The sequence below is a fragment of the Solea solea genome, chromosome 12 (assembly GCF_958295425.1).
Source record: "Solea solea chromosome 12, fSolSol10.1, whole genome shotgun sequence".
Classification (NCBI taxonomy): Eukaryota; Metazoa; Chordata; class Actinopteri; order Pleuronectiformes; family Soleidae; genus Solea; species Solea solea.
In genome coordinates, this window is record NC_081145.1 from 14041443 (window position 1) to 14056571 (window position 15129).

General features: G+C 38.3%; 2 protein-coding genes across 3 annotated transcripts in view; one reads left to right on the forward strand and one right to left on the reverse strand.

The window, feature by feature from the left end:
* Window positions 1-287, forward strand: part of c12h15orf39 (chromosome 12 C15orf39 homolog) — a 13486-nt gene extending 13199 nt beyond the window's left edge. Inside the window, exon 3 of the mRNA XM_058646443.1 lies at window positions 1-287. This exon is cut by the window's left edge and continues 1483 nt beyond it. The gene's annotated coding sequence lies outside the window, so the exon portion shown is untranslated.
* Window positions 288-1229: 942 nt separating this feature from the next.
* arih1 (ariadne ubiquitin-conjugating enzyme E2 binding protein homolog 1 (Drosophila)) lies at window positions 1230-12224 on the reverse strand. Of its 2 annotated transcripts, none has more exons than XM_058646448.1 (14): window positions 11796-12224; window positions 7999-8066; window positions 7757-7904; window positions 7213-7305; window positions 7055-7110; window positions 6485-6551; window positions 6256-6362; window positions 6117-6159; window positions 5917-5988; window positions 5560-5690; window positions 4535-4592; window positions 3365-3625; window positions 3103-3215; window positions 1230-3021 (listed from the first exon to the last, which is right to left on the reverse strand). In XM_058646448.1, exons 1-14 carry the CDS (start codon window positions 12078-12080, stop codon window positions 2937-2939), a joined length of 1587 nt encoding a protein of 528 aa, XP_058502431.1. In that variant the 5' UTR covers window positions 12081-12224; the 3' UTR covers window positions 1230-2936. The 2 variants fall into 2 exon arrangements, with proteins under 2 accessions (XP_058502431.1, XP_058502430.1); XM_058646447.1 differs by having other exon boundaries at window positions 4532-4592.
* Between the last annotated feature and the right edge of the window lie 2905 nt (window positions 12225-15129).

Here is a 15129-nt window from a genome sequence, read left to right on the forward strand (position 1 = left end):
TGACTGGCAGTTTACTAGTGCCAGTGTTGTCGTCATAGTGATTTCTATCCTGATGATGGTTTGGTTAACGTACTGTGTGTAATTGTGTGACTGGACATAAGCTGTTTCATGTGTCTTTGGGATGTCCCCCATGCCATGGTGTTTTTAATAAGATTTTTTTACCTCATTTTAAATTTTATATCACTTCTCCAGACTGAATTGGTCAAACATTACCCTTCACTGTTGTAATGATTCCATGTTTTGTCTGTTGAAATGGTTTCTCTCTGAAATAAATTTTTTTAGCTTGACTTTTATGGCGTAAATAATCTTTGTGTTGATGTCAACCCACAGAAGTTGTTTGGGGATATTTATGGAATATGTCCTGCTCTAAAACACAAAGGCATTTATGCCAGATGCTAGTTTCTTTTTAAAGGGGTCTGTCTCCACCATGTGGCAACAATTTTAACTGCACAATACAAGTTACACACCAGGAATGCTGTTATTTGAAACCACAGCAAATGACACACAATACACTTAATTTTATTAATTAGTTGATTTTTAAAGTTCAAATGGCTGCCGCCACAACAAAAAGCATTGTGTCAATCATCAAACAACCACCCATGGCAGAACAATGTTTGCAACATTTTGCACTTTAATGTTTTCTCCAAAACAAACAACTAAGTTCTTCCACATTTTCACACCAGTAGGAAATGTAACACCTTTGATGGCATAAAGAAAACATTGTAGAAAAGTATTAAAAGTTTTGGGATGTATCAGATGAATGTATGTAGCTGCTTCTATGACTTTTCACACTTCAAAATGTCCATGAATTGCTAGCAGGCAGAGAACAGAGTATGCACTGAAGAGCACATTAGCCCAGTGATCACAGCAATGGTGCAAGACAGCTGAGTGAAAAGAGCCCATCTTTTGATGTCCCTTTAACTTATGTTGTCATTGGTTCATAACTTGAGTGAAAAAAAAAATAATAATTCATTTGTGGCACACAAACCAATTGATCTTCACTGTTCAAACTGGAAAAAAAAACTGCACAAAAGAGCTAACATTTGAGCCTAAAATCTATTTGTTTGATTAAATTACATTATGTTACTCTGGAAGACACAGCTCTGCCAAGTTCTGTAGAACACTAACACTGCAAAATAAACAGTGCAGAAATGCATCATGGATGTTTTGAGTAATTAAGATGACTGAGACCAAACCTACTCTAATGACTCACACAGTACTCCCAAAAGTGAGATTTCTCATGACATTTATTCAAATAAACAATACAGTTTATAATTTGCTAGGATAAAATAATAAGTTTTAACACATAAGAAGCATTTGGGATAGAATTCCCCAAAAATCTCAACCTGGGGCAAAGGATGTGTTTTAACTGACTTGCATCAGTGCCTGTATATTCATGTCCCCTCCAGTCAATCTTGTGAAGACTGCCATATTCCAGAGACATGAACGAGCATTAACAAGCAGAGAGCTTGACAACCAGAGCAACCATCATACTGAACAATGCAAAACCTGGAGGGGCACTGACATTTCGAATCCTTAACCCATGTGCGAAAATACAGTCTTTAATGCAGAAGCATAACAGCGTAATAAAAAAGTCCTACAACCTTTATAAGTTTGCCCTCTATTCCTCATCCGCCTATGGTTCGCCCAAGTCCATCTGAGTAGCTCTGTTTAAAGCAATGTTCACTCTCACTGCACATCGAGAGATCTCTTCAAAGACACGCGGCCACCATCATCAGCCCCATACCATCCATCCAAGTATTTCCTGCAAGAGTAATGCAAATGTCTGACCCTGTTCTGACAGTGATCCAGCCCAATTAGCAGCACTACAAAGCTGTGCCGTCAGTACATTCTATTACCCTCATTCAATCCCAAAGGTGCAAGCTAAGCTTTGAGAGGGCTACTCCAAGCCGTGTTGGGAAAGAAAGAAAAAAAAAAAGAAAAGAGAGAGAGTGAATGTCACTCAGTTTGGCTCTTGCAAATAATTAGTAAAGTTCTTAAATGTTAAACACCTCTATAAAAAACTAAGAGGGTGCAGCAAATGGTTAGAATAGAGGAGCACGGGGCCAGTGCATTCAACCTTTCCCTTGAAGTGTAAAACTGATCACTTGGCAACTGAGAGAAACCCTTTTTTACCAGTCTCCATTTAGATTTACTGATAACGTGTAATTGTGCACTGCTATAAAGAGACCGAGTATGACAGGGCGAATGCGTTATTGCCAAAGACCAAACCCCCAAATATTATGAGGGAGGAAACAGACTCAACCTACATGGCAAGTACAACTTTTCAATATTGGTAAATAATAAATATTTCAAAATTATGCGAACACGTGCCACTCTTGCTCTTTAACTTCCATGCATATGGACTATTTACAAATTGAAAAATACAGACTTGCTATTTTGTTCTTTTGATGTTTTTTTTCCCTCCCACCTCCCTGAAATGTCTTTGCCCCTTGCAATCAGCCTATCAACATTCAGCCACCCAGACAAGGATCTCACCACACATAGCAGACATGGCCAGGACAATTAAAGCTGTTGAAAACATTTTCACACTAATGGGAAAACAAAAAATCAAAATCAAAACAGAAAAGATTCACAAGCAAAAAAAAAAAAAAACAACTGAAAAATAAAATTGTTCAGGGAAGGTGTTACAATACAAGCCAAAAAGGATGTATTTAAGATGATGGATTTTCTGCTTTCTCAAGACTCCACTCTGTTGCTAACAATACTGTAGTACACTTTCTTTTTATTACTCTACCTTTTATTTAAATATAATTTATTTTTAAGATTTTGTTAAACAAATCCAGGAAAAATGATGCAAAAAATTGTTGTTTTGCCAGAGAAGAGGCGGCAGAAGGCCCGTGCTGCCCTGTTAAATTGCATCAGCGCTCTAGTTTGTCAAGATACTCAAGAGTCCGTTGCACTGGGACGTGTCCTCAATCCTCAATGTACTCCCACAGGTCCTTCTCATAGCCTTCATGCACGTGCTGTAGCAGCACTCTTCGCCTGCTCTCGCAGTATCTGCAGAAACAAGAGAATTTACTGAAGTCTGAGAAAACACAAACTGAGGCAGGTGTGGTTTATAATTCATCCATCACTGACCTGTACTTATCTTGAACTTTCTGCTTGATATCCTGCAAAGAATCCTGGGATATGTCCCGCTCTAGGTAGCCAGACAGCACCTCTGTGGCATTTTCCAGGTCTGCCTGGTTGTTCTGAACAACCAAAAATTGACAAAACATATTAGTTCACAGCATGAAAAAACAAAAAAAACTTTTAAGGTCAGTGATAATAATCAAAAAAAATATATACAAAAACTAAAACAGCTTCTAATCAAATTTGATTTGATTCCCTTTTACCATACCTCAAAAATAATGGACTGGTTGTTCTTCTTGAGGTAGAAGGCAAAGACATAAGTGAACATGAGCGTGGAGCGGCACTGGCACAGAACATCCACAGCCTTCTTCAGAAACTGCACCTCAATCCAGGACATGTTGTGCTGCTGCATCTCCTCCATCTTCTGCTTGACCTGAGCGTAGAGCTTGTGCTCAAAGCGCAGGCTCTGCATGTGATTCATGTAGCGGTTGCAGTAGAACAGGTACCTCTGCAAGGCGGCCCTGGAGCGCTGCACACATCATAAAACTAGCTTTAGTTCCAGCTCTTCGTAATGTTAAATCATATGCATTTCTGACTATACGCTATTCTTCAATGAGTAACAGTTAGCCATGTTAAATATGAAGTATGTCATAACCATTCATAATATTTTACAACATTACATTTACTGACAACAAGGGCCCTTCTGTGTGGAATTTGCCTGTTCTCCTTGTGAGCGTGGGTTTTCTCCGGGTTCTCCAGTTTCCTCCCAGTCCAAGATGCAATATGGAGATTTGGTAAATAGGACACTCTAAATTGACCACAGGTGTGTGAGTGCATGGTTGTTTGTCTCTGTGTGAACCCTGTGATGGACTGGCGATCTGTCCAGGGTCTATCCCGTCTCTATGTCACCTGAGAATGGCACAGCACCCCCTCACGACCCTCATGTGGAGGATAAATTGGTAGAAAATGGATGGATGGATATTTAATGATGCAATAAATATTAAGCAGGTGCTCGTACCCTTTTGGCAAATGGATGGTGTGTCTTAAGCATGTTTGACACAATCTGGGTCCACATAATAATACACCGATGTATTCTGAATGTTCATTTATTTTGTCGATTGTGGATTTGGCTGCTCGGTTATTTTGAGGCTACGCCAGTTTATGCTAAGATTTAATTACAGTGCCGACTTAATTTTTTTTTTTTTTTTTGGAGAAAGCAGTGAAAATTGACCAGAACAGGAAGCGAGAATCAGCGGAGCAGTAGGGGACGTAGAGATATCGCCAATCCAAGTGCCTTGATAATGTCGTGGACCTGTGACGTTATCACGCAATGAGTCTTTCATTCTCTTTGTTCTGCTGCAGTGGAGTAGGGTTAAACATAAACAGTAAGCAATGGTTTTGGTATATATGTTTGAGCTCAATATAATTGTACTACTACCTCTTGGGCATCTCTGGCTGCCTTGGCATCATCTTCATTGTAGCGATTGCAGTTGTACCTGAAACAATGACAATATTTTAAAGAATGCCAGAACACACATTTTACTGCTCAGAGCGAGACATTTCACATTTAACCAAGTCAGGATATTCAAAGTAATCATTACAGATAAAACAACATCTTAATGAACTACATTTACCTCATATGAACTTTACCTGAGCATTTGGATTTTATGCAACTTTCTTCTTCTGCCCACAACACCTCAGTGGCAAATAGGATAACTTTTTAGAAATTATAATCAAAGCCCGTGGTAAAATGTATTAAGTCCCTTTGAGAACAGAGACAGGACAACATACAATGGTATTGCGCATCCAGATAAAAAGCTTGGACAATAAGTTGATAAGTTGTGGTTAGTTTCCATTATGAGGAGTTTCATGATTGGGGAAAACTGATCATTCAATCACTTGAAAATTCAGTGTAGCTCACCAACATACAATCCAAGTGATTTATTTTGTAGTTTACATTACAGTAAGTAATGTGTTGCAGTGTAAATTAGTTCATCTGTTTCCTCTGCATCTGTAAACTTTCAGACATGAACCAAGTGATGGTAGAGTACGCCCGAAAAGCACTGCCTGTTTGTTTCAGAATCTTGAAAAAAAAAAACTCTCAAATGATTTTGGTCAGGATGCTTGTGACAGGAAATGTAATTTGCTGTACATTAGTGACTCTACAGTGAATCTGAGGATCACTTATTTCTCCGCTGCCTCCTCCTATCTCCATTTGCCACTCCAACTTCATCCTGCACAGTCCTCTCTCTGTCTATCCTCCTCTCTCCCTCTTTGCAGGTATGCAAGCAAACCGACATTTGCCGATAATATCCAAAGAACGACCTTATCTTGACACAACGGGAAACTATAATGAGACACTTCATGATTATTAGTTATAATAACCGATGTTGAACTCTGTTAGAACCCCTAACAAGTGCTTAACCTCTTCACTGCATTTACTGTGTGTGCATTATTTCTCACCAGGCTGAGCCGTGGGGCTCCCATGGACCAAGGCAGACCCAGCAGAACTCTGCTTTGCAGTTCTGGTTTCGACAGACCATATGATTGCAGCCACCATCTTTCTCAATGGTCACATGGCATTTTGGACACTCCTGTCAGGAGAGGGTATTAATGATTTAGTCCCTACCCAAAGCCAAGTGTTTTACAAAAAAGAAAAAAATTAGAGGAAAAAACTAAATACTAAAACTGCTTGATTTCTTTTGGCTAGCTTTCTTATGTTGTATAATGGCGATAATAATAATAATATATACGTTGTTGTTTGTATCCAAAACACTACCAAATTATTAAGTAAACAAACAGACCCTGCTCATTCCATACCTTCGTATTTGCTGCAATCCAGTTTGAAGTTTCACTGTCATCGTCACATTTCTTTATCCATTTTCTCAGCCACTAAAAAATCATTAAGATGACAATCAGAAATTATTACACTGAGAGTAAAAGCCAACTTTAAAAGGAAAAGGAAATTACTTTATATTTCTGGTAAGAGTGAAACATTCAAGCACTCCAGATAGGCTTACCTTACACTTAACAGGATCATGCCAATTCTCTCCACAGTTGAAACTGCAACAAGAGGGCGTATTACGTCTCAAATAAAGTACTTGTAATGTCAGTCAATAAAAATCAAACGTGTATATTTTTTTTAACAAACTCTCTTACCAGAACTGACGGCCACACTTGCACCTCACTGGCTTGGCATCTGGGTATTGGACTTTGACAACATGATGGCAGTCTGGCGCTGGGCACCACTTTAACAGTCGATTGCACTAGAGAGAAAGAATGAGACAATATGTATTTTTCCAAGCAGGCAAATCTAATGCTTAACATGACAAGCCAAAGTGTTATAGTTAATTTGGATAATACCTATTACAGAGAAAAAATTGCTTACCTCTACAAAACTATTTGTAATTAAATGCTGGTACTTCAACTTCACTTTTGAATCTGTTATGAGGCGCCTACAGGAAAGGACACACAATTCAACATTAGTTTTGACTACACAAAATGGCTAACTTAAGTAAAATCTTCCTTCCAAACAATATAGTTTTTCTTTTTCTTGAGCCAACATTACAGTCAGAAAACTTGATTTTCTTGTATAAATATGCAACACTTGATCTTGATCTTACCACAGTCCATTAACTATGATTTAACATTTAAATGCTGTCTTAAGAACATATGTGTCAGTGCCTGTAGCATTTTAAAGTAATAAATGAAAACACTAATAAATCTCTTGCTGGCTAGTGGGATCAGAATGTAGGCTAAGACAATTACTGTTGGCTTAACAGCTGGTGCAAGAGATTAGCGTCCATGCTTCCAATGAGGAGGTTCCTTTTCACTGCAGGTTAAACATAAACACTTTAAAGCAGTAATGTTGGTCTATAGCAGAAATTCTTAGGATATGGCCACAAAAGCTATCATTTTGTTTCCTGTTAGAACAGTATAAGAACAAACAGATACTCACATGACTGTATTGTCGTCAACCAAAATGTCACAACTATGAGCGGGACAAGAAATTGTCTAAAAAGACAACAAAGAAAAAATGTCATTAGTCAGACTGAGCAATAAAAAGACTATGGTTGTTGTTTTTGTACTATGGGTTCATGAAATCTCAGTTGGTACCTGTCCCATTCCTTCTTCTATGATTTTGGTGGTCAGGTAATCTCCCCAGCACTGCATGCAGAACTTGTGTCCACACTCCAGGCCTGTAAAATACTGTAAGAGAAAATCATCAAATGAAACAAACGAGACATAACATGGGCATATTCACTTTTAGTAACCAGACTAAGCATACATGAAGGGACCAACCTGATTAAGTATGACATTAAACCATACTACCAAGAACTGTGATTGCCACAGAAACTGTAGACACATTAGTATGTAACAGAATAGAATAGAAAAATAGAATAATAGAAAAATGGGCACACTGGTCTTTAGGCCAAATCCAAACAAATCACCCTCTAAATTTAAATTTTGAATCCTCTTTTTTCCCCCCGCCACAATTTCAAACCTAGCAGTGCAGGTTTATAACTTAGTGGCAATGCCTCAGTCAGGGTCCAGCCTTTTGACAAACAATTTGAAATATGTGTACAACTACATCATGTTCGACCTGAACACACTTAACACACTCCAAACAACACAATTCTGGTGTCATTATGGGACTTACAGAGTTGGGGAAGTTCAAATAGCAGATCTGACACGGCATGTCCTGTGCCGATGACCTAGTGTTTATTGGAGTACGGATCCTAGACTTCTTACTGGGATTAATGACATGACACTCTGAGAAAAGCTTGTCCAGATTACCGTCAAAATATCTGTATACGTTGAAAAGAAAACAGCATTTTAATAAGCATGAAAACAGCCACTTTCTTAGGTGGTAAATGAACGATGTAATTTAGAGACAGTTACCTTTCCATAAGTTTTTCTTTATCCCAGTTGAAGTGACTGAGAAGGATGCGTGTTATTGTTGCAGGATTCTAGGGGAATGAGAAATATGTGGTCAAAAACAAGCCCTAAATATCACATTTATATGTATTACATTACAACAACCTATAATTGATGATTGGTATGTTAAAATCTCTTTTGTGGAACACATTTCAGGATCAGGATTAACCCTCATATTAGATCAGAATGATTATAATTTAATAATCAGTACTTGTAATTAGTTTTCACACACACTGCATAGCTACCACCCATGTATGTTATTTGGTATTAATAAACACATCTGAAAACTCTTTCATCACAGTATAATCCAATAAAAACTACCACAAACTACAGGCTTAGAAGTTACCACAGACTAAGTTAAGTTAGCTTATGTCCTACATTCTCTGAAGGTTTTTCTTAATGATTCAAGTACATTTTTACAATGTGTGGAGTTTGCCAGCTGTTTATGACCTACCAAATTGAACATTGAATACATGATTTACAAAATGTGCACACCATTGGCCATGACTGGACAGATGACGTGTTAAGGGGAAAATTAACAAGGCTGTGGAAAAATGTCAACAAGTGAAATGAACTAGCTTCTGCATATGGCAGTAAAACCAAATGTGGTCCTGAACTTTTGTCAGTTCTAAATAGTCATCTGCTTCAGCACTTGTATTCGCAACATGGCTGTTCTGAAGTACCAGCAATGACATAGCAAATACCAAAGTGTTATGGAACCTTAATGTATTTTCAGCAAAGCGAATGTAAAACATAAATGTTTTACTTGTGTTGTTATTTCAAACCTTGTAGCATTTATTATCATCTTGTCACCTTTGGCTGTACTCATAAACTGAAGCACTGAAGTTCAGATATTGTTTGGAGATTGTCCGGAGGAGTGCAGCGTGAAAAACAAAATGTCCGCAAAAGAGGGTGTGCAGGCTAGAAATCATGTCATCTATTTATGCGTGTTATGCGAGGGCTCCAAAAGTTAATTTCTCTTTTGTGATTATCTGTGTTTTTCTCTGTGCTTGTCAAGTTTGCAGTGGGCATGTCTGAGAAAAGTTCACCTCACAAATTTGGCCTTTTAATCAGCTATACAATGCCACAGATCCAATCACAAGACGCTGGATTATTGGAGAGGAGTTTTTATGAAATACCGAAGTTGCATAGGCAAGAGGTCATATGTAAGTATCAAAACACTATCCTCAAATCTATCACAGATCTCCTTTACTATGTTAATAGAAACTATTAGATGTGTGAGGTGTCTGAAAACAAATCTCAAATGTAGAAACAAAAGGTTACAATTAAGAAAGTTCATTGCATCAGTGCCTGAAGGCATAAATATGGAATATAGGCTTCATGCCTCCTGCATACATGACCCAGGCAGTACCCCTCACCTGGATACACCCAGATCATCCTGCTGTTGTAAACGCATCAGACTCAGACAGTTCCCTACTGTGCTTTTCACATTTAAACATCAAACTACAGAGAAAGTCCAGATCCAGTTCTCTGAGCATTGTCCTGTCTGAAAGCAGCTTTAAAGCCAGCTCAGGTACAAGTGCAGTACTTGTTCTGTGCTACTATTAAATCAATGATATTATTGCCCTTCCTCAGCAAAGGAGATTTTCAGCTAGCCAGTAGCACATTATTTAATGTACCTTGGCATGAATTCTTTAAGTCCACACTAATGAACAAAAATAAAACAGGCACATGTTGCTCCCAACAACAGCTTTATGCTCAGAAGCCAAATTTAGCATTACAATCTACAGTCTTGACCAGTGTTTGAATGTCAGAACTCTGTAGCGTTTATACAAGTTGAAAGAGTTTTATCTGGACTTTTTTGCAGGTACCCTGAACTGAGAGACACTAGCTGACTGTAATGATAAAAGCTAGAGTTTCAGTTCAATAGTAATATTATTAACATTATATGTTTAACTTATATGTTAAGTATATATGTATGTGTGCATGATAGCACAGACTCAGAACATTATTAAGCCCATTATTTTTCTGTTTGTGTTGTCATACACACACTATTATGTACAAACTTCTGAGTAGTGTCACAGAAACCATCCATTACTTGTTTATGGCCAAAAGAAGTAATACTGCAGTCGAGCAGTGAGAATTTATTGAGCGACATAATTGTAAACTTTGAGCATTGACATCGACCCATAACAGGTTTAATCCTACATTATCTGTGTGCTTAAATGTTAATTAAATAGTCTGAATATGGCACACTGAAATATGTCATCTGTTTATCCAGATTATTACCACTGGCTGGTGCTACAACATCCCAGCCCATTTGTTAGTTTAATTGTGAATTGTGAAATTGGTTGCAATGTACTAATGAATGACAGGACAAACTATGACTAAACTTAACCACATGAGCGCCTAGTCCAAAACTACTGTGACCTGATGCACCATTCCTAACATGAATTCCATCTTAATGAGTATAGTGAGTATAGTGTTCAATGTGTGTTGGCAGTATGTTAGAGAGACTGTAGATTGTGGTGCTTTACTGGTTCTACTGAGAAATGTCCTTACATTTTGGATAAAGCGTTAACAATACCTCTAAGGTTATATGTGGCTGCAGCTATTTCTGTTGTCTGAATTTTATAGTGGCTACATATGAAAGACAGAACCAGTCACTCTTCACAGGTATCGTCATTTGAGACATTTACCAGAGAAGTAGAAGAAGTTAAACATCGTATATTCCACATTAAAAACTAAATGTTGTACAACAAAATTTTGATATTTTATTTAAAAATGTTTTTCGTTGGTGTTGCACAAAAAATCGAAAATGTAATCGCTAAACTTAAAATTCTATTTATAGAATAATCACCATGTCATAGTCTGTAATGTAGAAATAACTCCCATGTGCCTGTTCACAGCACTGATAACATATATATTATAGACCTGCAGTCTTCTTTTCAGTAAATTATTACACTGATGTATATAGCTGTATATAAATCACAACGCTTTTCTTAAATCGTAATTTGTGGCGGAGGTTTATCAAGAACAATGTTAATTTTATTCTTTACCCAAGTGGAGCCAAGTGAAAGGAAATGGAGGCCCAAGATAACGAAAGACCGGGGGGCGCCAGTTAGGTTCTCTTAAAATGATCTTTTGATTAGTAACTAGATCATGTGTGGCTGAATCGTCCATCCAACTTTTTTAGAAGTCGTGATAAGGACGCGTTGAAACGTTAGGTGAAGTAGCCTAGCATAAATCTAGCTAACAAACTCGATGACCAAGCCTTTCGTCTAACAGTCAAATAAACATAATTGGACTGTTATTTTATCCCACTTAGTCACGTGAAATTTGAAATAGCTAGTGAGTGGACTTCAACTGTCGTCTAGTATGACTAATTAGTTGTCTGATTTCATACGTCAAGTGTTACAAGTAAGGAGCTTGTTTAACGGTGCATTGGCTAGTTAGCACGCTGGCTAACTTACGAGCCAATGTTAGCATAGCAAACGTTACTGTCAACTTCTCAATCGGGACTGGACTACTTCCTGGAACACTGATAATGGGTTATATTATGGTCTACTTTAACGTGGCCCCGGTTTGTGTAATGGACTGTGCACTATGTAAATGGTAAGAAAATGTAAAAATACATGTGTGTTTTGGGTTAATCGTACCAGTGTTTCCAATGTGCCAACTTCCAGCTAGTGAACTACTCCTACCAGGCTAACAGCTAAGCTAACGTCCATGGCCTGTTAATGCTTCACCCAACGTCTGGACCTCGGTCTTTCCTAACACTGACATACCAAACTACCTACCTGGATGACCTCGTTGACCTCCCTGATACACTCCACCATATGCTGGAGGATTTGCTCGGCAGTTAAAACCTCAAATCGGTAGTCCTCTTCCTCCTCCTCCCCGGGACCGTGGCTACCCCCGCCAGTGTCGGCGCACTCGTCTCGCTCTCCACCGGCCACCACGGGATCGACCAACTCCACCTCACCGAGCTCCAGGGTGTCGTCCTCGGGCTCCTCTTCGGCGCTATCCTCGCTACATTCCTCTTCGTCGTCATATTCATAGTTATATCCTTCGTCTGAGTCCATTCCTAAGGTGGTTATCAACTTGTGACAAGCGCACCTGAAAGTCTACAGTGTGGGAAAACGTTGCTTGTGGAACAAAAATTACCCGAATCTGTTTTCAGCTGCAGCGAAAATAACAACAAACCGTCGCCGCTGCTAAGCCAACAAAGAGACACAGCGTCACCAACTGACGACGGCCTTACGTCAGATGGACTGTACAAGAAAATGTCAGAAACATTCTTCTTCGTTTTCGTTTAACGGTAGTTGGCGTCTGTAATGATCATTTACTGCCTCTCTTAACCTTAATTTTTGTTACAGATGACTACTACTGCAACAACAACGGCAGCTGGCATCCGTATGCCTTATTCTGGATTGATAAATCAGTTCAACCTGCAATGTTATATTACCGCCTGCCTCTTATTCCTTTTATTCCTAGGATAGGCTGTCTTGTCATAATATATGTAGGACAGCAAAACAACGACATTTATTTTGCACTCCCTGATGTGTAAAACACAATTATAGTACAAATGTATTCCTTATCTCTTATTCATTGTCTGTTTGCTCCAATTGATCAACTGACCAATATACTTCATATTTTCAGTGACATTCGTTAAAAACTAATTTTACATCTGGACCAATATACTTCATATTTTCAGTGACATTCGTTAAAAACTAATTTTACATCAAAATTAGTTTTTAACGAATGTCACTGAAAATATGAAGTATATTGGTTATTGTTGAGCTCGGAGGCCCAAAATGCACAGTGTAAAATAAACCACCACACACAGTGGTAATGAGCTGAAAACTAACTTACTTAGTTACTTAAATCCAGGTTTAATTACACATGTTAATTTGTGACATATATTACACTTAAATAGAACTGCAATCACAAACAGTAATTCATTGACTCAGTTCCCTGTGAACGACTAATCTCATTGGGTTGGGGTCCCAGTATGCAACAGGTGGGGTTTTTTTTTGTTTGTTTTTTTAGCAGTAACCATTTAAGACTTCTACAACCTTTCACCTCAACCTCTGGAAGAAATCATCCATCATCCCGGCCCCATCCCTTATACAGGTAAGACAAGTCAATATTCGAAGTATTCTTACCAGTATTTTCTGTCCTGAGGCAACTGTCCTCACAAAGAGCCTTATTCTATAAATAAGTTACAAAGAAAATACCAAACATCCCAAAATGTAACCACAGCAAACAAAACCAAACTAGAAAATGCATGTACTCTGTAATAAGAAATGTGATGTATACTTGTTGATATCTTATAATGTAACTCTGAAATGTTGTGTCATCATTTTTGACACCAATAAAGTAAAGCACCAGTAAAGTATTGTTATTATTAGTGTGATTAAAATAAGAATCTTTTATACTCATTTTAATATTTCTCACCTTGCTGACAGTAGAACAAGTCATCTACTCACAGAAATTAAACTTATTAAATGTAAATATTCCAAGGTAGTTTTGTGTGTGATACAATTAATTGAATTATGAATGTACAATGAATGTGAAATATCCTATTTAAAAAATCTGTTAAGTTTATTTTGGGGAAATATAATTAAATGTTTATTGGTTAGACCTAACTGTGTGTAGATAAGTGTTTTTGTATGTATATGTGTATGTACAGTAAGTGTACGTGTGTGTGCGTATATATCTTACTTTTCTATGAATGAAATAAGCTAAACGAAAAAATAATCTAGAGCAAAATGCCCACTGCATTTTTGTTTTGTGTTCTGTTTTTCATGTCGACTGGATGATGGGTCAATATTCTTTCTAGAGGCAGCAGTTCATTACTCAGCCTCTATGTGCCGCCACCTGTCCTAAAACCCACACTAACCATTGACTAAGGCACAGCTATGGCAATTTAACATAACTTTATCGATATAGACAAATCAAGTTCCTAGAACTGTTTATGTATGGAAACTTGAACAGTAAAAATAATAATAATAATAATAAATGTAACCATTTTGCCTTCATAACAAATGGTAATGCAAGTATCGACACAGTCACTGAACCAGAACACCACAGGTAAAGGTCACAGTCTCAACTATTGTCCCAAGTGCCTCATTTAATGTGCTCCTACCGTGGGGTACCGTGAGAGGTGATTAAAGCATTGAATGTTGACGAACACGTATAAAATTAGCGTTCACAGACATGTTAACATGCTACTATTAGCAAATGAGAGACATGTATCATGTCTGTTAAAGCTCATTGAGCAAGTTGCCCTGGATTTCTTAGTTTATTGGGCAAGATTAAAGGTTCTATGGTGTTACATATGCAAACAAAATTGGTTGCTTGTTTTATTCTCTGATTAAGCAAGGTGAGCCCGGATAAATGGGGAGGGTTGCATCAGGAAGGGCATCCGGTGTAAAACCTTTGCCAAATGAAATACCAGATCGGTTGAGGCCCAGGTTAACAACAACCGCCATCGGTGGTATTGACCAACAGGGAGCTGAAGGAAATTGGGCTACTGTTGGCCGAAGACAGAAGAGGAAAGGGGGAAGGCATGTCAGGATGCAGCAAGAGGCAAAGGAGTGTGGAGGCGAGAATAGGGCCTTTAAATATAGAGACTATGACTGGCAGAGTGGAACTGTGGTATTGTAGGAGGAAATCTGGAGTGGCAGAGGAGTATGTGAAGACGAACTAAGGGTTGATGTGCACAAGATGGTAATGTGGCACTGTCTATAAGACAGGAGGCAGAGCTGGAGGTGGCAGTGGTGAAGATGCTGAGATGTTTGTTGAGAGTGACCTGGATAGGAATGAGAAATGAGCATATTCAAGGGACAGCTGAGGTTGAATGTTTTGGAGATAAAGTAAGAGAGGCAAGGTTGAGAAGGTTTGGTCACGAGCAGAGGATACTGATTATATTGGACAAAGAATGTCGAAGTCCGAGCTGCCAAGCAGGAGAAAAAGAGGAAGACCAGAGAGAAGGTTAATGGATGTTGTGAAGGAGGACATGAGGACAGTTGGTGTAACAGAAGAGGACACAAGGAATAGGGCAAGATGGAGACAAATTATCTCCTGTGGCGACACCTAAAGGGAGAAGCCAAAAGAAGAAGAATATTC